Below are 22,116 nucleotides of genomic sequence, written 5' to 3' on the forward strand. Positions count from 1 at the left end.
GAATGGAATGTGAACTAGATTCAAAAGTGTATGTGGTGTGAGGCTATGTGTGTAAATTAACTGGAGTGTGTGTTACCAACGTGTTAACGAGAGTGAAGGAACGTCCAAGGGAACAAGCAGGTGATCCGGGATACAAGCGGGGGTCCGTGGGGCTGAGAGGGGCGTCAAGAGATCCGAGTCCAAAGCGGGGGGTTCGAGGATAGAAGGAGGCAGTCAAAGTCCAGTGGTAGAAGAGAGACGCACAGCTCTCTTTCCAGGCAACGGGGGGCACTGCGGAGGAGACACAAGGAAACACACTGAGAACATGGAGAGGGAAATCACAGGGAGAGCAGGATCGCATAACGCAGGATTCCAGCTTACTGAACGTCAGTATATAACTAAGTTCCCGCCAGGATCACTGGGTCCACTGGTCACTTAAGCAGCTCCTCGTCATCAGTCACAGGTGTGTAATGCGGCCGGCTGCGGCAGAGAGTGGGCGCGGTCCGCTTGATGAGTGCGGGGGCGTGTCTGGAATGCGCTGTCAGCGGGTCCTCAGGTTGGACTGGCAGCGGAGGGAGACGCAGAACAACAATATTAACATTGCAACACATACCAATACGGCCTTTTTAGTTTACTAAATTATAAATGTAAATTTCCCGGGAGTTTCATCTTGAAAACTTCGTGTAATGATGACGTGTACGCAAGACGTCACGGGTTTTAAGGAAATATGAATGCTGCACACACACACAGCTAAAAGTCATTTGCTATAACGGCATAATTACACAGTATTTTGGAGATCTGTATTGCTGAATCTTTTACAATGTGTTCAATTAATATTGGAGAAGTCAAAGTAGAAAGATGGAGTTGGGAAGCTTTAGCCACACAAACACACGGTGATTCCTTGTTTAAAATTCCTGGAGGTGAAACTTTCCTATGGATCAGAGCGCGGTCAAGCCAACATGGATCCCTACCAAATGTCAACCAGCAGGTTTCGGTGAGAAAATTGTGGTTAAAAAGTCAGTTCTTACCGGAGAAAAGCTGAGCTTGTGCCGTCCATACCTGCCGCCGACTCCCCTGAGACACTGCATGTCAAGACACCCGTGGAGACACCTTTCCGACTATCAGGTACTATTTAACTCACTAAAACACTAGCAACACAATAAAAAAATAAGGGATTTCCCAGAATTATCCTGGTAAATGTCTCTAAAAACATCGGGATCAGTCCCAATGCAATCGCGTTTTTTTTTTTAACTTTTTTTTTTAATCATTGTTTTTTTTCTAGTCCGTCGCTATCAATATCCTCAAACACGAATCTTTCATCCTCGCTCAAATTAATGGGGAAATTGTCGTTTTCTCGGTCCGAATAGCACTTTTTGTTGGAGGCTCCCATTAAAAACAATGTGAGGATGTGGGGAGCCCCCACACGTGTGCCGTCATCGTCTGCGACTTCCGGTAAAGGCAGGGCTTTTCTCTTAACACCGAAAGTTGCAATCTTTATCGTGGATGTTCTCTACTAAATCCTTTCAGCAAAAATATGGCAATATCGCGAAATGATCAAGTGAGACACATAGAATGGAACTTCTATCCCCGTTTACATAAGAAGGCGTGGCGCAGTGGAGCAGTGGCCGTGCGCAACCCGAGGGTTCCTGGTTCAATCCCCACCTAGTACCAAACTCGTCATGTCCGTTGTGTCCTGAGCAAGACACTTCACCCTTGCTCCTGATGGGTGCTGGTTAGCGCCCTGCATGTCAGCTCCCTCCATCAGTGTGTGAATGTGTGTGTGAATGGGTAAATGTGGAAGTAGTGTCAAAGCGCTTTGAGAACCTTGAAGGTAGAAAACCGCTATACAAGTACAACCCATTTAACCCATTTATTTCAGTAGGCCTTTAATGATAGGCAATTGCTAAAAACGCATACGGGAGGCAGAAGCCTTAACATTGATAAGAGTTTTTTTCAATAATTTGGACAAGTTCCGCAGGCTGAATTAAAACGTTCAACGGGCCGTTATTTGCCAATGTTTGCACGAAACCCTCTCTCATGTCCACTCCTATTACCTTGCAATGCTTAGCTTGTCCAGCAGATAGCGCTCAGCACTCAACACAAACATTGGAGCGTGCAGCGAAGAACCGGTTTGGGCCAGCGAAGAAGAATTGGACTTGTCGCTGGAAACATAACGGCCTGAGAGCGGCGACTTGACGCAGTTAGCGGCAGCCTTCGTCAACCTGACCGCACTCCGTGATGTAACACTGTGCTCCGGCGGACTTTGTATGCTGCTCCTCCAAATCTTCCGGTCGACAAGGTCGCTGTGCGTGAGTGCGGCGAGATAGTCTGTTAAACGCCCCGTAATTATTATTCTTTCGACTAACGGGGAGATCATGAGCGCGGCGGAATAACCTCACGTAAAGTATTATTTTGACACAATGGCGACAGACGCCTTCAAGAGGTTTGTGGAGACGTGTCATTATCTCCAGGACCCGCGTCTGGTGGCCAAGTTCCAGCACTTGTGTGGCGTCCGGGGGACGTTTCCGGATAAAGCGAACGACGACGGCGCGTCCGCGCACGGCTGCCCCGGGCTGAGGCAGAGGATCCCGCGGGACGACGTCAGTAACGGGGCGAGCGTGCACGCCAACGGGGTGAAAGGTGACTCCAGGCCCGACGAGACCGCTCGGGCTAAGCCCCTGCGCAGGAACTCTCTCACCGGAGACGTGGGCCAGGAGTTTCTGATCCACAACAATTTCCTCTTCTATCTGTTCACGTTCGGCACTGAGCTGGGCAACGAGATGTTCTTCATCGTCTTCTTCCCCTTCCTCTTCTGGAACGTCGACGCCCTGGTCAGCCGCAGGCTCATCGTGGTGTGGGCCTGGAACCTGTTCGTGGGACAGTCCACCAAGGACATGGTCCGCTGGTCCCGGCCGGCCTCCCCTCCTGTGGTGAAGGTGGAGGTGTTCTACAACTCGGAGTACAGCATGCCGTCCACGCACGCCATGACCGGGACTGCCATACCCTTCTGTCTCTTCATGCTCACCTATGGACGCTGGCAGGTACTCAAATAACACATTTGCCATCAGCCCTTTGAGACACTCATTTAGGGCTATATAAGTAAAGATTGATTGATCGATCATCTTCTAGATCAGTGGTTCTCAACCTTTTTTCAGTGATGTACCCCCTGTGAACAGTTTAAAAAAAAAATCAAGTACCCCCTTATCAGAGCAGAGCATTTTTGGTTGAAAAAAAGAGATAAAGAAGTAAAACACAGCACTTTTTCATCAGTTTCTGGTTTATTAAATTGTATAACAGTGCAAAATATTGCTCATTTGTAGTGGTCTTTCTTGAACTATTTGGAAAAAAAAGATATAAAAATAACTAAAAACTTGTTGGAAAATAAACAAGTGATTCAATTATACATAAAGATTTCTACACATAGAAGTAATCATCAACTTAAAGTGTCCTCTTTGGGGATTGTAATAGAGATCCATCTGGATTCATGAACTTAATTCTAAACATTTCTTCACAAAAAAAGAAATCTTTAACATCAATATTTATGGATCATGTCCACAAAAAAATCTAGCTGTCAACACTGAATATTGCATTTTAATTTCTTTTCACAGTTTATGAACTTACATTCATATTTTGTTGAAGTATTATTTAATAAATATATTTATAAAGGATTTAGAGTTTTTGCTATTTTTAGAATATTTTTATAAAATCTCACGTACCCCTTGGCATACCTTCAAGTAACCCCAGGGGTACACGTACCCCCATTTGAGAACCACTGTTCTAGATGTCATTGAAGTGTATTTTTCTTTTCTTGCTGTCCCCTCCGGGGCCGATGGAGGGGACGTAGTTGGGTCAAAAGAGACGTCGGAGACACTTTGCAGGGGCGCTATAGCTCGGTTGGTCAGCGTGGCCGTGCCAGCAACTTAAGGGTTCCAGGTTCAATCCCCGCTTCTGCCAACCTAGTCCCTGCTGTTGTGGCCTCGGGCAATACACTTTACCCACCTGATCCCAGTGCCACCCACACTGGTTTAAAAATGTAAACAATGTAACCCATTGTGTAACCCACTATCTAGTGCAGGGGTCGGTAACATTTTTGGCTGTGAGAGTCATAAAAGCCAAATATTTTCAAATGTATTTCCTTGAGAGCCATATTATATTTTTTAACACTGAATACAACTAAATGCGGGCAGCACGGTGGAAGGTTAGTGCATCTGCCTCACAATATGAAGGTCCGGAGTTCGATTCTGCGCTCGGGATCTTTCTTTGTTAAGTTTGCATGTTCTCCCTGTGACTGCGTGGGTCCCTTCCGGGTAGATTGGCAACACTAAATTGGCCCTAGTGTGTGAATGTTGTCTGTCTGTGTTGGCCCTGCGATGAGGTGGTAACTTGTCCAGGATGTACCCCGCTTACCGCCCAACTGCAGTTGAGATAGGCTCCAGCGACCCCAAAAAGGGACAAGCGGTAAAAAATGGATGGATGGACAACTAAATGCGTGCATGTTTGAAGTAAGACCAACATAATAAGTCTCTAATTCTTTTTAATAACATTGTTATTTCTTGAGTACCCCGCCTTCCGCCTGATTGTAGCTGAGATAGGCACCTGCACCCCCCGTGACCCCAAAGGGAATAAGCGGTAGAAAATGCATGGATTGATGTTATTTCTTGAACATGTGCGGTAGAAAACAGATGGATGGATTAAAATGCATGAGAATGTTTTATATTTTAAACGTCATTTTTAACATCGTGATTACCAGCGGAATTATTCATTACTTATCGTGTTAAGCAATGTCAGCTAAGATTTATCTGAGAGCCAGATGCAGTCATCAAAAGAGCCAAATCTAGCTCTAGAGCCATAGGTTCCCTACCCCTGATCTAGTGGAACCCACTATCTAGTGGGTTACAATGCAAAGCAATTTGAGTCACTAGGGAAAAGCACTATATAAATTTAATTCACTTCACTGAACCAAAAGTTGCTTTATTACAAGCGAGCATCATTTACACAGGACTGCAGTTCCTGGGAGTAGGTCAAGTGAAATATGGACCATCAGTTTATATATTCCTTCTTTGTCTGTCTGGGTGTGCGCTAAGTCTAAACAGCACCACCTGACCAGTGACCACAAAAGGAGATGTTCGTGTCTAAAGTGTCTGAAAAAAAATGCTTTAAAAGTCATAACTTAATGGTTGGCGTTGGAACTAGACACGTAGTCTCCTCTCAAGGATACAGCTATCACTTTTGCATTCCGAAGTCCCAATTAAGGCCGCCTTCCTACGAGAAATGATCCAAATTCACCTGTGAATCTCAAACTAAGGGGCCATGTCTTATCATGTGCTCAAACTGAAATACCACTATTTACTTAAATTTGACGGTTTGCTTTCTCCAAGATGAATATGAACATTTACCATATGTAGACAATTCATTGAAGAAGTTCTAAAGATTTATAAAAGGGTTGAATATTGCAAACAATGACCACCATATTATACTCAAAGATGACAATATTAATGTCCACTTTAATTGCCACTGCCCGTGTTTTAAAATTCTTACCAAAGTACATGCAAACCCCGTTTCCATATGAGTTGGGAAATTGTGTTAGATGTAAATATAAACGGAATACAATGATTTGCAAATCATTTTCAACCCATATTCAGTTGAATATGCTACAAATACAACATATTTGATGTTCAAACTGATAAACATTTTTTTTTTTTGCAAATAATCATTAACTTTAGAATTTGATGCCAGCAAAACGTGACAAAGCGTTGGGATAGGTGGCAATAAATACTGATAAAGTTGAGGAATGCTCATCAAACACTTACTTGGAACATCCCACAGGTGTGCAGGCTAATTGGGAACAGGTGGGTGCCATGATTGGGTATAAAAACAGCTTGCCAAAAAATTGTCAGTCTTTCACAAGAAAGGATGAGGCGAGGTACACCCCTTTGTCCACAACTGCGTGAGCAAATAGTTAAACAGTTTAAGAACAGCGTTTTTCAAATTGCAATTGCAAGAAATTTAGAGATTTCAACATCTACGGACCATAATATCATCAAAAGTTTCGGAGAATCTGGAGGAATCCCTCCAAAAAAGCGGCATGGCTGGAAACCAACATTAAATGACCGTGACCTTCGATCCCTCAGACGGCCATGTATTAAAAAAAACAACGTAAATCTCTAAAGGATATCACCACATGAGCTCAGGAACACTTCAGAAAACCACTGTCACTAAATACAGTTGGTCGCTACATCTGTAAGTGCAAGTTAAAGCTCTACTATGCAAAGCGAAAGCCATTTATCAACAACATTCAGAAACGTCGCCGGCTTCTCTGGGCCCGAGATCATCTAAGATGGATTGATGCAAAGTGGAAAAGTGTTCTGTGGTCTGACGAGTCCACATTTCAAATTGTTTTTGGAAACTGTGGACATTTGTGTCCTCGGGAACAAAGAGGAAAAGAACCATCCGGATTGTTATAGGCGCAAAGTTCAAAAGCCAGAATCTGTGATGTTATGAGGGTGCATTAGTGCCCAAGGCATGGGTAACTTACACATCTGCGAAGGCACTATTAATGCTGAAAGGTGCATACAGGTTTTGGAGCAACATATACTGCCATTCAAGCAACGTTATCATGGACGCCCCTGCTTATTTCAGCAAGACAATGCCACACCACTTGTTACAACAGCGTGGCTTCATAGTAAAAGAGTGCGGGTATTAGACTGGCCTGTCTGTAGTCCAGACCTGTCTCCCATTGAAAATTTTGAAGCCTAAAAACGACAACAGAGACCCCGGACTGTTGAACAACTTAAGCAGTACATCAAGCAAGAATGGGAAAGAATTCCCCCTGAAAAGCTTAAAAGATGTGTCTCCTCAGTTCCCAAATGTTTATTGAGTGTTGTTCAAAGAAAAGGTGATGTAACATAGTGGTGAACATTCCCTTTCCCAATTTCTTTGGCATGTGTTGCAGCCATGAAATTATAAATTAATTATTATTTGCAAAAAAAAAAAAAAAAAGTTTGAGTTTTAACATCAAATATCTTGTCTTTGTATTGCATTCAATTGAATATGGGTTGAAAAGGATTTGCAAATCATTGTATTCCGTTTATATTTACATCTAACACAATTTCCCAACTCATATGGAAACGGGGTTTGTACAATATATACAACCATGGAATGTAGTGCCATATTCTGAGCCCCCCATCCCACCGTAAACCCAAAGTTGCAGTCCCATATACACACACATACACACTTGGTTTGTTTAGACTTAGACTTCCTTTTATTATCATTCAAAATTGAACTTTACAGTACAGATAAGAATGACATTTTGTTGCATTGGCTCGTTGTAGTGCAGAATAAAAAAGCAATAAGGTGCAGGTATAAATAAATAGATTACTGTACAGATGAAAATATTGCACTTTTGCATATGCATCCACGTTTATGGATGTATGTTTTATTGTTTTTATATTCCAGCGAGGTAATCAGTTTTGGGGGGGAATTGAGGGGATTATTAGTTGTGACTGGGAGGTGTTTTTATAATTTGGGGAGAGTACGCTGTCTTATGCTCACCTGCTAAACACTATTCTGCTCGATGCTGAAGTATTGACTTCATGCGTTCTGAATACGCACTGCTGATTGGCTTTGTATGTAACCAATCAGATGGTTGTGTGGGTAGGACAATGCTAGGTGCGGAGACAGAGGCAGAAGAAGCAAAGTAGCTTGTTAAGACTTTAGCTTAGAAACTCGTTCGGGACACCCCCGTACCGAAACGGTTCAATACAAATATACGTACGTAACGGATTGTGCTGAAAATGTTAATTTTCCTCAAGGAACTCTCCTGAAGGAATAAATAAAGATCTATCTATCTACCCGTCCGTCCGTCCGTCTGTCTATCCATCCATCCATCCCTAGTTCCACCTGTATGATATATTGACCGAGTGAAAATGTTGTTGGAGGAAAACATGCAACTTTTCCCTGACTACAATTTAACATTCATCCACCGAAAGAGCATCTACAGTTAGGTCCATAAATATTTGGAATTTTGGACATTGACACCATTTTCAGTATTCCAGCTCTGTATAAGACCACAATGGATTTGAAATAAAACAACCAAGATGTGCTTTAAGTGCAGACTTTGAGCTTTATTTTTAGGGTATTTACATCCAAATCATGTGAACGGTGTAGGAATTACAATACATTTATATGGGCCTTCCACCTTTTAAGGGACCAAAAGTAATTGGACAAACCAAAAATCACACATCAAATTGTCACTTTTTAATACTTTGTTGCAAATCCTTTGCAGTCAATGACAGCCTGAAGCCTGGAACCCATAGACATCACCAGACGCTGGGTTTGCCAGGCCTCTGCTGCAGCTGTCTTCAGTTCCTGCTTGTCCTTTGGCCATTTTCCCTTCAGGTTTTTCTTCAGCAAGTTATATGCATGCTCAAACGGATTGCAGTTACATGATTTACTTGGCCATTGCAGAACCTTCCACTTCTTTGTTTTAAAAAAGTCTTTGGTTGCTTACGCAGTACGTTTCGGGTCATTGTCCATCTGCATTGTGAAGCGCCGTCCAATGAGTTTTGAAGCATTTGGCTGAATATGAGCATATAATAATATTGCCTGAAACACTTCAGAGTTCATTCTTCTGCTTTTGTCAGCTGTCACATCATCAAATATAAGAGATCCAATTCCACTAGCAGCCATGCATGCCACTACCGCCACCATGCTTCACAGATGAGGTGTTATGCTTTGGATCTTGAGCACTTCCTTCCGTTGTCCATATTCTTCTCTTTCCATCATTCTGGTACAAGTGGATCCTTGTCTCATCTGTCCATAAGATGTTGTTCCAGAACTGTACAGGCTCTTTTAGATGTTTCTTGGCAAACTCTAATCTGGCCTTCCTGGTTTTGAGGCTCACCAATGGTTTACACCTTGTGATGAAACGTCTGTATTTTCTCGGGTGAAGTCTTCTCTTAATTGTTGACTTGGACACAGATGCACTTACCTCCTGGAGCGTTTTCTTCATCTGGCCAATTGTTCTGAAGGGCTTTTTCTTGACAAGGGAAAGGATTTGTCTGTCATCCACCATACTTGTTTGCCATGGTTTTCCAGGTCTTTTGGTATTGCTGAGCTCACCACTGCGTTATCTTTTTTAAAGAATGTACCACACCTAATGTTTTTGCTATCTCTCTAATGGGTTTGTTTAGATTTTTCAGCCTAATGATGGCTTGCTTCACTGATAGTGGCAGCTCTTTGGACTTCATATTGAGAGATGACCTCCCCAGATTCCAAATGAACATACCACACTTGAAATTAACTCTCTGCCTTTTATCTGCTTCTTGTAAATGAAATAACAAGGGAATAACACACACCTGGCCATGGAACAGCTGAATAGCCAATTGTCCAATTACATTTGGTCCCTTAAAAGGTGGAAGGCACATATAAAATGTGTTGTAATTCTTACACCGTTCACCTCATTTGTATATAAATACCCTCAAATTAAAGCTCAAAGTCTGCACTTAAAGCTCATCTTGATCGATTATTTTCAAATCACTTGTGGTGTTGTACAGAGCTGGATTACTGACAATTGTGTCAACGTCCAAATATTTATGGACCTAACTGTATGTGGAAAGCTTTTTTGTGGCCAAAAGCTTGCCACATACAATTAGGTCCCTAAATATTTGGACATTTTTTGATTCCCATACATAGGTAGGAGCATGATTAAATGAATGTGCAGTAAATGGTGCCTTGTATCGTCATTTAAATAAGACGGTTGCACACTTGCAGTACATAATAGTGCAGCACGCCCACGAATAGTACACGCTGCTTCGTACATTGCACACGCTGTTTAGGGCCAGGTACTGAGATCTTAAAAAAATCAGGCCTTAACTGTACTAATCAACATCTCTAACTTTAATCAAGGGCTTTTGAACACAACACAGTTATGGGCAAAAGTGAAACTTGTACATACTTTCTCCAATGCTACCACAAATGGATTTATTGTCATTTTTACCTTTCTATCACCTCGTCCTTCTTCCAAAATGCAGGTGCTATGAGTGTGAATACTTAAAGGTGAACTATGATGATGTTATGACTTCTAGGAAGTGTTTTCAAAACACCTGCTTCGCAGTTGGTCTTAGAAGTTCTTGCTGTAGTATGATTTAATTATTGGCCCTGCGATGAGGTGGCGACTTGTCCAGGGTGTACCCCGCCTTCCGCCCGATTGTAGCTGAGATAGGCGCCAGCGCCCCCCGAGACCCCCAAAAAAGGGAATAAGCGGTAGAAAATGGATGGATGGATATTTAAGTGGCACTTTTTTTTTTTTTTTTTAACTTTACAAAAGTCCAGGAGCCCACGGTGCTCGGAGCCCCAGTACAACATCGTCACTTACCACCCCACTTTAACGCCCCTGCCTACAACACAAATAGACATAACCTCCCAGAGTTCAGTAGGTCAATCGAGCTCAATTCATAAAAAGCCTTTAAATCCTCATAAATCCCACTTTAATATCTAGCGCCAGTGTTGTGACATGTCGGGATGTTTCCCTGATGTACGGATATGATTCAGGAAGTGAGTTAATTATAATTAAAAAGTGAAAAACCACCAATGATCAACATAAGATAGAGGGGAAAAAAAGTCATGTTTAGATCTGGAAAAAGAAGAGACCGCTACACATCTTAAAATAAAGTCTGAAACTGTACCAGCTATCGGTCAGTCAGCAACAGATGTGAGAGCTGTAAGTTTGATCATTTTCATTTTGATCAGAAAATGTACTAACCTAGCATGATGTTGCTGGTAGTGTTAGTAATCTAGCTTGCATAGCTATGCTAATTTTGCTAACAGTTTTCATGTCCTACTCTCTAATGTTACATTGTTGAAATTCATGCATCTTTTGTACCAAAACTAATGGAAAAAAAAAGTTTTCAATAGTTAATTTTTTGATAAGAAAGTTAACAGAAAATTTACCATTGCATATCTTCTTGACACATATCTGATAAGATCATCTGGGGAAATATGCCATTATATTCATATCTGTGACTGATCAGCAAGGGGCCATGAGTACATTTGCAGTAAGATTTCATACCATTCACATTTGAACTGGTACAGTACCAATTCCTGATACCGAGGAATCGACACCGGTACTAAACGGTACCGATTTTTGGTACTTTTGTGTTTGTGTTAATAAATATTGTTTTTGACAATAACATCTGTTTTTTTTTTTATTGCAACATTTAAAAAAAAGCTTATTTGATTACCTGCTGTGCAGTTATATTGTGCTTTATTGTGACATTTCTGAGTCTCAATTACTGTACAATTGCAAGTCCAAGATGTTAGAAGGCAGTAGTGTATAGTTTATATGGTATGTTGCCTAGTCAGTTCAGTCTTTGCTGTTCAGGCGTTTGTTGCTCCCTAAACGTGTTAATTTATGTAGTGTACATATTACGCATCAGTGTTGAAATTGTAATTTGAAATCGCCATGTAATATTGCTCTTTTGTAGTATGTCAATAATATATTACTACACATAATGCTACATAATAGTGTCATTGTAGCGCAATTTTGGAAAAATGCTACCTTACTTTGCTTACTTTGGGAGTGTTTTTGAGTCAGTTTCTTTGTTGGCATTGAAAATTTCAACATTACCAAGAGGTAATTTAGCTGACTCCGCTCTCAATGCTGCAGGACTGATTGTCAACAGGGTGTGACGTCCCGCGCAACCCAGGTACCTTAAGATGGTACCGTTGGATTTTACGTGAATTGGTGCCCGGTAGGACCGGTGATTCGATAACCATATCTATGACGCGCCCTGTCAATCATTAACGTATTATATGCGCTTAACCACGCAGAACGGGGTGACCCTGTTTGAATGTTATATATAGAAACTTAATTAACATTAAACAAGCACTGTGTTAAAGTATATACATAAAAATTGAATAAAGTGCGCAAACTAATAGCGCTTCTTGGAGATGCAAAGTCTGTCTGAGACAGGTGTGGCCAAACGTAGCTTATTAGCATTAAAACTAAAGACCCCCTTCTTACAGGGCAAAGTTCATATGGGCTGTTTGAGTAACAGACGAGAGAGACAAGTTCATATATCATGCACTTTCATTTGTCAGTCACTACCTGTATTTTATCAATCAATCTAACTTTATTTATGAAGCATACATCAAATGAATGCAACGCAAAGTTCTTTACAAAGTTAAAAACAATACCCCGGTGACCCATATCCCCCATTATCACATACATACGCACAACATGACATGGTCATTAACAAGTAAAAACTGGAATAACAGATATAAAAAACACAAACACACACAATATACACACATGTGCAACTATATGAACAAATGATTGCATGGCTGAGACTGAGTACAGAGGAGACATGTGAGTAAACACTATCACAGGAATCATCTGCACCAGGAGGTCATCAGACCATGGCCACCAGGATGCTAACACAAAAGTGCCCCCACAAGGACGTCCCATAACCCAGAGGCAGATGGCTCGTCTGAGGAACATTGGGAACATTTTTTTTGATAAAACTTGTAAAATAGTAAGAACCATTAGTAGAGTTAAAGAATAAAATACAAGTAAGACATATGAAGATTCAAAGAAAAGGAAAGAAAAAGATACAAATAAAATGAATATACAGTAAATAAATATAACTAAATAAAATCTTGCATAACTTAAAGGCTAAAAAGTAAAATACAAATGACTCCAATAAAATAATTAATATCAGGTTATTTAAGTGTTACCATTTAGTGGTCAATCGTACGGAATATGTACTGTACTGTGCAATCTACTAATAAGTTTCAATCAATCAATCAATCAAAGCCAAATCAAAAAGGTGGGTCTTAAGTCTTATATAAAAGCCAAATTTATAAAAAAGAAAAACTGCAACATCTGGTGTGCTACGATTTAAATTTCTCCAGTTACACTGATAGTTAACTTTTGTCAGTCAACTCGACCCACTTTTAAAGTCCATCAGGTTTTGGATGTGTGACACACATGCTCAAGTCATGAACTTGCTCGATAAGGATCTAGACTGTGCAACAATGGCGGGGGCAGAATACAGAAAAGTTGTTTTTGCAGTAATCTTTGCCTTTATTTCTGACAATAATAATGCACTTCTGAGCTTGCTGATAAGATAAACCCCTCCATTGAGTGGTCAGCAGCTTTTAACAATGTTCATACTTACACACACAATAGTGCTACCACTTCCTGCTTTGTAAAACCAGCGCTGCACATTCTAGTTGGGCTGATGAGGATCTTAAAAACTCATTCATAAAGCAAAATAGTCTGATAAGGCATCGTCTTTAGAAATTCACCTGTTCTAAATAAAGATAACATGATAAATGACTCGTACGTGTGGTCAGATAATCTTGTTGATGTTCTTCTGTCACCTAGTACCCTTTCCTCTTTGGTTTCGGTGTGGCCCTCTGCTGGAGCATCCTGGTGTGTGTCAGCAGAGTCTACATGGGGATGCATTCTGTTCTGGTAAGTGTCAGCCATCCTAAAGCTAACCCTTCCAAAGGTATTCGGAGTCTAAAGAGCAGCACACAGGCTTGCTATTGATATATTTTAAACATCAGAGTGTCTGGAACGTTAAACCAGTTGCTCCAGAATGGGCGCAGCAATTACAATTACTTATCTGATGGACAACATTTTAGCGACGACGGATACTGTACATCACAAAAAAAAATCTGCAATACTGTTACCCATAACTGAATATGTAATCTAATCAACCAGGTTGCAGATAAAACTTTGATTATGTTGCTCGGAAACACAAATCAAATCCAAACATGTTCCGTCAGTGAACCGTGAGAAGTAGTGACATCTACAGGACACAAAGCAGAAGATGCATACTATCTTTACTTTCTATATCACACTTCTACGTAAACAAAAATGTGTTTTTGTTTCTAATCCCAAGAGGAAATGATATTTCCCCTAACAAACATGAACCTCCCTGTTTCAAACAAAGTGGGAAGTCAGAACAGAAAGGCAGCTGCACATAATGCTCAGAGATAATTCTCTTCACACACTTGAGAAAAAACATGAAAAACACAACAAAAATGTTTTGAAATTCAAATGTACTTTTTCTTCTGCTTCTTTTTGTGTTTTTTATATCAGAAGCACAATTAAGCCACCTGTGAGTGTTTTTAAAGGGGAACTGCACTTAAAAATGTTTTTAAAAAAGTGCCTATTGTTTACAATCATTATGCGAGACAAGAAGACAATGTAAATTATTTTAATGCATTCTAACTCCATCCATCCATCTTCTTCCGCTTATCCGAGGTCGGGTCGCGGGGGTAGAAGCCTAAGCAGGGAAGCCCAGACTTCCCTCTCCCCAGCCACTTTGTGCAGCTCCTCCCGGGGGATCCCGAGGCGTTCCCAGTCTAGCCGGTATAGACAGTCTTCCCAGCGTGTCCTGGGTCTTCCCCGTGGCCTCCTACCGGTCGGACGTGCCCGGAACACCTCCCCAGGGAGGCGCTCGGGGGGCATCCTGACCAGATGCCCGGACCACCTCCTCTGGCTCCTCTCGATGTGGAGGAGCAGCGGCTTTACTTTGAGGTCCTCCCGGATGACAGCGCTTCTTACCCTATCTCTAAGGGAGAGCCCCGCCACCCGGCGGAGGAAACTCATTTCGCCCGCTTGTACCCGTGATATTTTCCTTTTGGTCATGACCCAAAGCTCATAACCATAGGTGAGGATAGGAACGTAGATCGACCGGTAAATTGAGAGCTTTGCCTTCCGGTTCAGCTCCTTCTTCACCACAACAGATCGATACAGCGTCCACATTACTGAAGACGCCGCACCGATCCGCCTGTCGATCTCACAATCCACTCTTCCCTCACTAGTGAACAAGACTCTGAGGTACTTGAAATCCTCCACTCGGGGTAAGATCTCCTCCCCAACCCGAAGATGGCAATCCACCCTTTTCCGGGCGAAAACCATGGACTCGGACTTGGAGGTGCTGATTCTCATCCCAGTCGCTTCACACTCGGCTGTGAACCGATCCAGTGAGAGCTGAAGATCTTTGCCAGATGAAACCATCAGGACCACATCATCTGCAAATAGCAGAGACCTAATCCTGCAGCCACCAAACCAGATACCCTCAACGCCCTGACTGCGCCTAGAAATTCTGTCCATAAAAGTTATGAACAGAATCGGTGACAAAGGGCAGCCTTGCATTCTAACTCATAAACAGATATCTGCTGACAATGTAGTCAATTGGAGGTCCTCTATTTCACCCATAAAACCGTTTAAAGAACCATCCCAAAAAACGCCAACAATACTTCATTACCATTTTGTGACCAGAATATTAAGTATTAGTGATATTGTTATTATAAGCGCTAACGCAGACAAACTATTTATAGTGGCGGCATGATCACAGAGAGCTAACTACGAACCCCGTTTCCATATGAGTTGGGAAATTGTGTTAGATGTAAATATAAACGGAATACAATAATTTGCAAATCCTTATCAACCCATATTCAATTGAATGCACTACAAAGACAAGATATTTGATGTTCAAACTCATAAACTTTATTTTTTTGCAAATAATTAACTTAGTATTTCATGCCTGCAACACATGCCAAAGTAGTTGGGAAAGGACGTGTTCACCAATGTGTTACATCACCTTTTCTTTTAAACAACACTCAATAAATGTTTGGGAACTGAGGAAACTAATTGTTGAAGCTTTGAAAGTGGAATTCTTTCCCATTCTTGTTTTATGTAGAGCTTCAGTCGTTCAACAGTCCGGGGTCTCCGCTGTCGTATTTTACGCTTCATAATGCGCCACACATTTTCCATTGGAGACAGGTCTGGAATGCAGGCAGGCCAGGAAAGTACCTGCACTCTTTTACTACGAAGTCACGCTGTTGTAACACGTGGCTTGGCATTGTCTTGCTGAAATAGGCAGGGGCGTCCATTATAACGTCTGCCTGGATGACAACATATGTTGCTCCAAAACCTGTATGGACCTTTCAACATTAATGGTGCCTTCATAGATGTGTAAGTTACCCATGCCTTGGGCACTAATACACCACCCTACCATCACATATGTTGGCTTTTGAATTTTGCGCCTATAACAATCTGAATGGTTATCTTCCTCTTTGTTTTGGAGGACACCACGTCCACAGTTTCCAAATATAATTTGAAATGTGGACTCGTCAGACCACAGAACACCTTTCCACTTTGCATCAGTCCATCTTAGGTGAGCTCGGGCCCAGCCAAGCCGGCGGCGTTTCAGGGTATTGTTGATAAATGGGTTTGGCTTTGCATAGTAGAGTTTTAACTTGCACTTACAGATGTAGCGACTGACTGTAGTTACTGACAATGGTTTTATGAAGTGTTCCTGAGCCCTTGTGGTGATATCCTTTACACACTGATTTCGGTTTTTGATGCAGAACCGCCTGAGGGATCAAAGGTCCGTAATATCGTCGCTTACGTGCAGTGATTCCTCCAGATTATCTGAACTTTTTGATGATTTTACGGACCGTAGATGGTAAAATCCCAAAATTCCTTGCAATTGCTCGTTGAGAAATGTTGTTCTAAAACTGTTCAATTTGCTTACAAAGTGGTGACCCTCACCCCATCTTTGTTTGTGAATTACTTAGCATTTCATGGAAGCTGCTTTTATACCAATCATGACACCCAACTGTTCCCAATTAGCCTGCACACCTGTGGGATGTTCCATATAAGTGTTTGATGAGCATTCCTCAACTTTATCAGTATTTATTACCACCTTTCCCAACTTCTTTGTCACGTGTTGCTGGCATCAAATTATAAAGTTATGGATTATTTGCAAAAAGAAAAATGTTTATCAGTTTGAACATCAAATATGTTGTCTTTGTAGCATATTCAACTGAATATGGGTTGTAAATGATTTGCAAATCATTGTATTCCGTTTATATTTACATCTAACACAATTTCCCAACTCATATGGAAACGGGGTTTGTACCTTGTGCTGCTATATTGACATCATCGGCTGGTGAGCTGTCTCTTCACCTTGGAGCTTGTGAATGTTTACTATAGATCATAAATAATGACTCTCACCTTGATAGTTGAAGGATGAGAACATAATCCGACTAGTTGGTCAACTTTTTTGCCAATCCAGAAGTGGCGAGCCCCCTTTTTTCTTTGCGAGTATTATGAGTGATTCTTCATCTAAACAGGAATATATCAAAATCCTATCAGTCAGGGATAGCAGACACTGTACAGTAAGTGATTTTTATCATGTTTGTTGCCTCTTACAAAGTCTGCAGTGAGTAATAATCATTGATGTTGTTGAAGAAAAAAGCGAATGTTGTAATGCCTTTGTGAAATTAATTCACCGCAGTATACTTAAAATTTGCTAAATATTAAATACATTGTGTAACCTACAGAGTATATATATATAACATTAATGAAGGTGTTTGGGTGTTTTTTAAGCGATTAGCCATCGACTCCATCGTAAACAGACTTTTGCTCACATTTATTTACCAGTTAGAATGCATAAAAAAGATAAAACGTGCTTGGGCAAATTTTTATTATTAAAAGCACAGTTCACCTTTAAATGGAATTAGTAGCCCACAGCAGCACGGTTGAGAAGAGCTCTATCATGTTAGTTTTTGAAAGTGCCCAATAAGACCAGAAAAGGTTGCTAAATTTGTTTTTTGGCTTCTTAAAAAAAAAGACTAGTCTAGAGGTGTCTGAATGCCTGCTAAATATAGCGACAAAGTGTGTAAGGTGTGTATAAGAAGTAGAGTTATGCCATGCACTGTGTGGCGTCGTAACAACACATTATCACAGACTCTTTATAATGTGTTAATGAGCAAGGGCTAACAGGTAGCGCCAAATCTTTGTGTGACAATCCAAATGTATTCATGGCGGGCTGCAACAACTGTGGGGAAAACAGTAATATATCTACAAGTGCAAAGAGGCAGAAAATGTCAGTTAAACTTCTCACAGAAATGTACCAATTTGTTGTTTCGTTTTTTTGTGCGTTTTCTATTGGAATTAATTCAATTGTTTTCTTTTTTTTCCCTGTTAATTATGTAAAGTCCTTTTTTAAGGCAGTAGTTTTTTCGCAGAATAGCCTCATGATTCGATTCAGGAGCTACAATTCGATTACAAATCGATTATTGATGCATCTTTTATGTACAAAACCCCAAACCAGTGAAGTTGGTACGTTGTGTAATTCGTTAATAAAAACAGAATACAATGATTTGCAAATTATTTTCAACTTATATTCAATTAATATACTGCAGTTTAATGTTCAAATTGAGATTTTTTTTTTGTTTTTTTCCAAATAATCATTAACTTAATTTAATGGCAGTAACATATTGCAAAAAAGATGGTATTTTTACCACTGCGTTACATGGCCTTTCCTTTTAACAACACTCAGTAAACGTTTGGGAACTGAAACCAATTTTTGAACCTCCAAATGAGCTAATACTTGCAAAAAATAACAAAGTTTTCCAGTTTGAACAATAAGTATTTTGTCTTTGCAGCCTATTCAATTGAATATAGGTTGAAAAGGATTTGCAAATCATTGTATTCTGTTTTTATTTACGATTTACACAATGTGCCAACTTCACTGGTTTGGGGATTTGTATATTGATGAAATTTTACATGTATTTTTTTTTTCACTAATTAAGGGTTTATCACTTACAACTTTAATAAAATGTGCATTTGTAAGAAGAAACAGTTTAATTACTTCCCACATTTATTAAATTAATGAAAATGTGTGCAAAACTTGAACATAAATGCCCCATAATAAAGGAGCTGGTCGGATCTCTCAGTAAGGTGGCTCGGTGAAGTCAGACAAATTTTAGAACTGCCTGCTTTACTTTTATTTACAATAACTAAATCGATGATCGATTATTGATGTTTGCTAATCAATTTTATAATCGTCCATATCTGAAATCCGATGCATTTAAAAATCATTTATTTCCCCCACCTCTAGTGTACGTAAACAAAAATATCAAATACATTAATTACAGGAGGTGAATTCTTGTACATAATATTCATATACTATTCACGGTTACAAGTGGCCCTCTGAGGGCAGTCTCAACTGCTGTATATTTAAATTTTACTTTAAAAACTGGCAGTTCAGTCACCAGAATTTTACAGTACAGCATGTAAAAAATTTAATAAATGGAATGGAAAAAAAATAACCGTTTTTTAGCGGTAAAATTCAGGCAACAGAACTGCCGTTTTTTTTTATTACTGTGAAATCTTGTTTTAATGTTTTTTTTTTTGTTTTTTTTTATGTTTTAGTGTCTTTCTCCTGTATGGAGAAAAAAAGTACCAAAGTTGATTTTACGGTTAAAAAACCTCAGTCGGCGGAATTTATCTGTGAATTTTACAGTCTACAATTTGATTGATAATTTGTTTTGAAATCCTAAGTCAAGCAGATATTTAAATACAGTATTTATCTTTATTTTAACAAAAATATTTTTCTAATACATGATAATATAATATTTTGATAAGTTTTTATTTCAAAAGATATGTAATTGAATGCAGTACATGAGTTGTAATATCAAAAGGGAAAGAACAAATATATTTAGTAAGAAAAGATTAAGCATTTTATTAAATAATATATTATTTCCAGGCTTTCGTGGGCCAAATAAAATTATGTGGTGGGCCATTTTTTGCCCCGGGACTTGAGTTTGACACCTGTGTTCTAGATTAATCCGAAGTCAGTATGTTCCTGTAAATTCTCATATATTGCTGTTTTTTTTATTTTATCACATACTAAAATAGAAAACTGTGACCAGTTGTTTCTTTTTGACAGACACCAATGTGTCAACATGTAAAGGTGCTACATTTACCACACAGGGCAAGCTCTATTCAGTTTTTATTGTAAGCATATACATTATATCTTATTTATATTTTCATTTATCCTTTATCTAAAAACTTTGTAAATTACATCAACAAACTTGTTGTTTTATGGCAGTCTCTTCTGGCAGAAAACAAGTAGGGCCTAAATTAACTGCACCCTCTGCTGGTTGCCACCAAGAGCACAACCTGGATCCTAACTTTGTTTATATGAAGTTTTTACATCCTATAAAATGCATACGGTTTTAAACTGAATATGTGTACCATTGCAGGAAGTGATCACTGGCTTCCTGTACAGCCTCCTCATTCTGGCCTTCTTTCACCATGTTTTGGGCAAGATTGACGACTTCTATATGGACGGCGCATACGCTCCACTAGTTATCATCTTGTCCCACGTGAGCCTTGGACTCGTGGCCTTCTCCCTGGACTCCTGGAGCACCTCCCGTGGAGACACGGCCCAAGCGCTGGGTACCGGGGCTGGCAGCGCCCTGGCCACATACGCCAACTACCAGTTGGGACTGCTGGCTGACCCCCCGCTGTCATCGCTGCCGTTCGCCTTGCCACCGCTCTGCGTGGGCTTGGTGGCTCGCTCCCTGCTCCGCTTCGCCATCGGGGTGGGCGTCATTCTGATCACCAGGCTGGTCATGAAAGCAGTCACCATCCCTTTCCTCTGTCGAGTGTTGGGGCTGCCCGCAGAGGACGTGAGACAAGCAAGGCAGCACATGGAAGTGGAACTGCCGTACCGTTACATTGTGTACAGTGTTGTTGGTTTTACGTGCGTATGTGTGGTGCCTCTCCTCTTTAGGATCGTAAACCTGGCATGAGTGTCACATGTAAACAGCCATGCACTGCTGAAAACCAGAATGAATTCTTATCACCTCCACATAAACTAGAGCTATTCTATATTTTCCCATGGAGACCAAAAATTAGGTAACCCAAGTACAACAATTTGCATGAATACCTTAGGCGAGACTGTTTTCCCCTCTGTAAAGTGCATTATATTTTTTCTGATTGCTAAAATTTCTCGTACCAATGCTGATATATTTGCCAACCCTCCTGATTTTCCCGGGAGACTTCCGAATTTCAGTGCCCCTCCTGAAAATATCCCAGGGCAACCATTCTCCCGAATTTCTCCCAATTTCCACCTGGACAACAATATTGGGGGCATGCCTTAAAGGCAGTGCCTTTAGCGTTCTCTACAAACTGTTGTCACGTCCACTTTTGTTTCATACAAACAGCGTGCTTGCCGAGTCGCATAATACATGCGGCTATGAAACACACAACAGTGAATGCAAGCATACTTGGTCAACAGCCATACAGGTCACACTGAGGGATGCCGTATTAACAACTTTAACACTGATACAAATATGCGCCACACTGTGAACCCACTCCAAACAAAAATGACAAACACATTTCGGGAGAACATCCGCACTGTAACACAACATAATACCCAGAACCCCTTGCAGCACTAACTCTTCCGGGACGCTACAATATACATCCCCCTGCCTGCCCACCCCCAAGACCGCCACCCCACCTCAACCGCGCATGCCCCTCATCTCCCGAATTCGGAGGTCTCACGGTTGGCAAGTTTGACAATGCTGCAGTTTATGAACAAGCTGCTGGAATTTAAAAATGCACTATTAACTTCCTCTTAACAGTTTTTAAAGGCAGAAGCACATAACACACTGGAGAAGAAAGAATGAAGCCAGAAAAATGGCAGATTTTTAATTTTTCATGGAGTATTACAATATATAATTTATCAAATCAAATGTTTAGTTTTTATTTCCATTTTATATTAATTTCTAGGGGATCTTTTGTATTTGTAACGCCATCCTTGTATTCTGAAAAATAAACCAAACATTTGTGTCAGTGTTATATTAGTTATTGTTTGATGCTATTAATCTGTGTGCAAAAGTATATTTTAAGTGTTGTGTAATTGTCAGGGCTCCATGTTCACTGCTCAAGTCTATACTTGAGGCACCGCCACTATTTGTCTGCATTACACCATGTTAATATATCTCTGCTTCCATTTTCTGTATATTACCCTGGTCTTTGACTGTGAAGTCTTTGAAACTGGCACCTGACTTGATGGGATTAAAATATATAATATACAGTATTTTTGATGGACTCTGCCATCTTGATTAAGATGTAAAAAAAGAGTTTATAACAGGACATTTTAAGTTTCTTGCACTAAAGTGTATTAAAATCTTACCCTCCTTTACTATTGTCTTGTTTACTACCCGATAGATGTGTCTGAAGGTGGAAATATTGTTTTTGACGCAATAGTTTTATTTTGAAATATCAAAACATCCTGTTGATGCGGAAGTGAAACA

At 40.4% G+C, this 22,116-nt stretch overlaps 1 protein-coding gene and 1 long non-coding RNA gene across 2 annotated transcripts; one reads left to right on the forward strand and one right to left on the reverse strand.

The window, feature by feature from the left end:
- Window positions 1-2,632, reverse strand: LOC133552899 (uncharacterized). The gene is made up of 3 exons (XR_009806789.1): window positions 1,008-2,632; window positions 361-541; window positions 1-270 (listed from the first exon to the last, which is right to left on the reverse strand). It is a non-coding gene; the product is annotated as an uncharacterized LOC133552899 (long non-coding RNA).
- On the forward strand, window positions 2,101-22,004 carry LOC133552898 (sphingosine-1-phosphate phosphatase 1-like). The gene is made up of 3 exons (XM_061900477.1): window positions 2,101-3,020; window positions 13,367-13,456; window positions 20,056-22,004. The coding sequence occupies exons 1-3, from the start codon at window positions 2,400-2,402 to the stop codon at window positions 20,605-20,607; spliced, it is 1,263 nt and encodes a 420-aa protein (XP_061756461.1). The 5' UTR covers window positions 2,101-2,399; the 3' UTR covers window positions 20,608-22,004.
- Window positions 22,005-22,116: the final 112 nt, after the last annotated feature.

The sequence above is a fragment of the Nerophis ophidion genome, linkage group LG05 (genome assembly GCF_033978795.1).
Source record: "Nerophis ophidion isolate RoL-2023_Sa linkage group LG05, RoL_Noph_v1.0, whole genome shotgun sequence".
In the NCBI taxonomy this organism is placed as follows: Eukaryota; Metazoa; Chordata; class Actinopteri; order Syngnathiformes; family Syngnathidae; genus Nerophis; species Nerophis ophidion.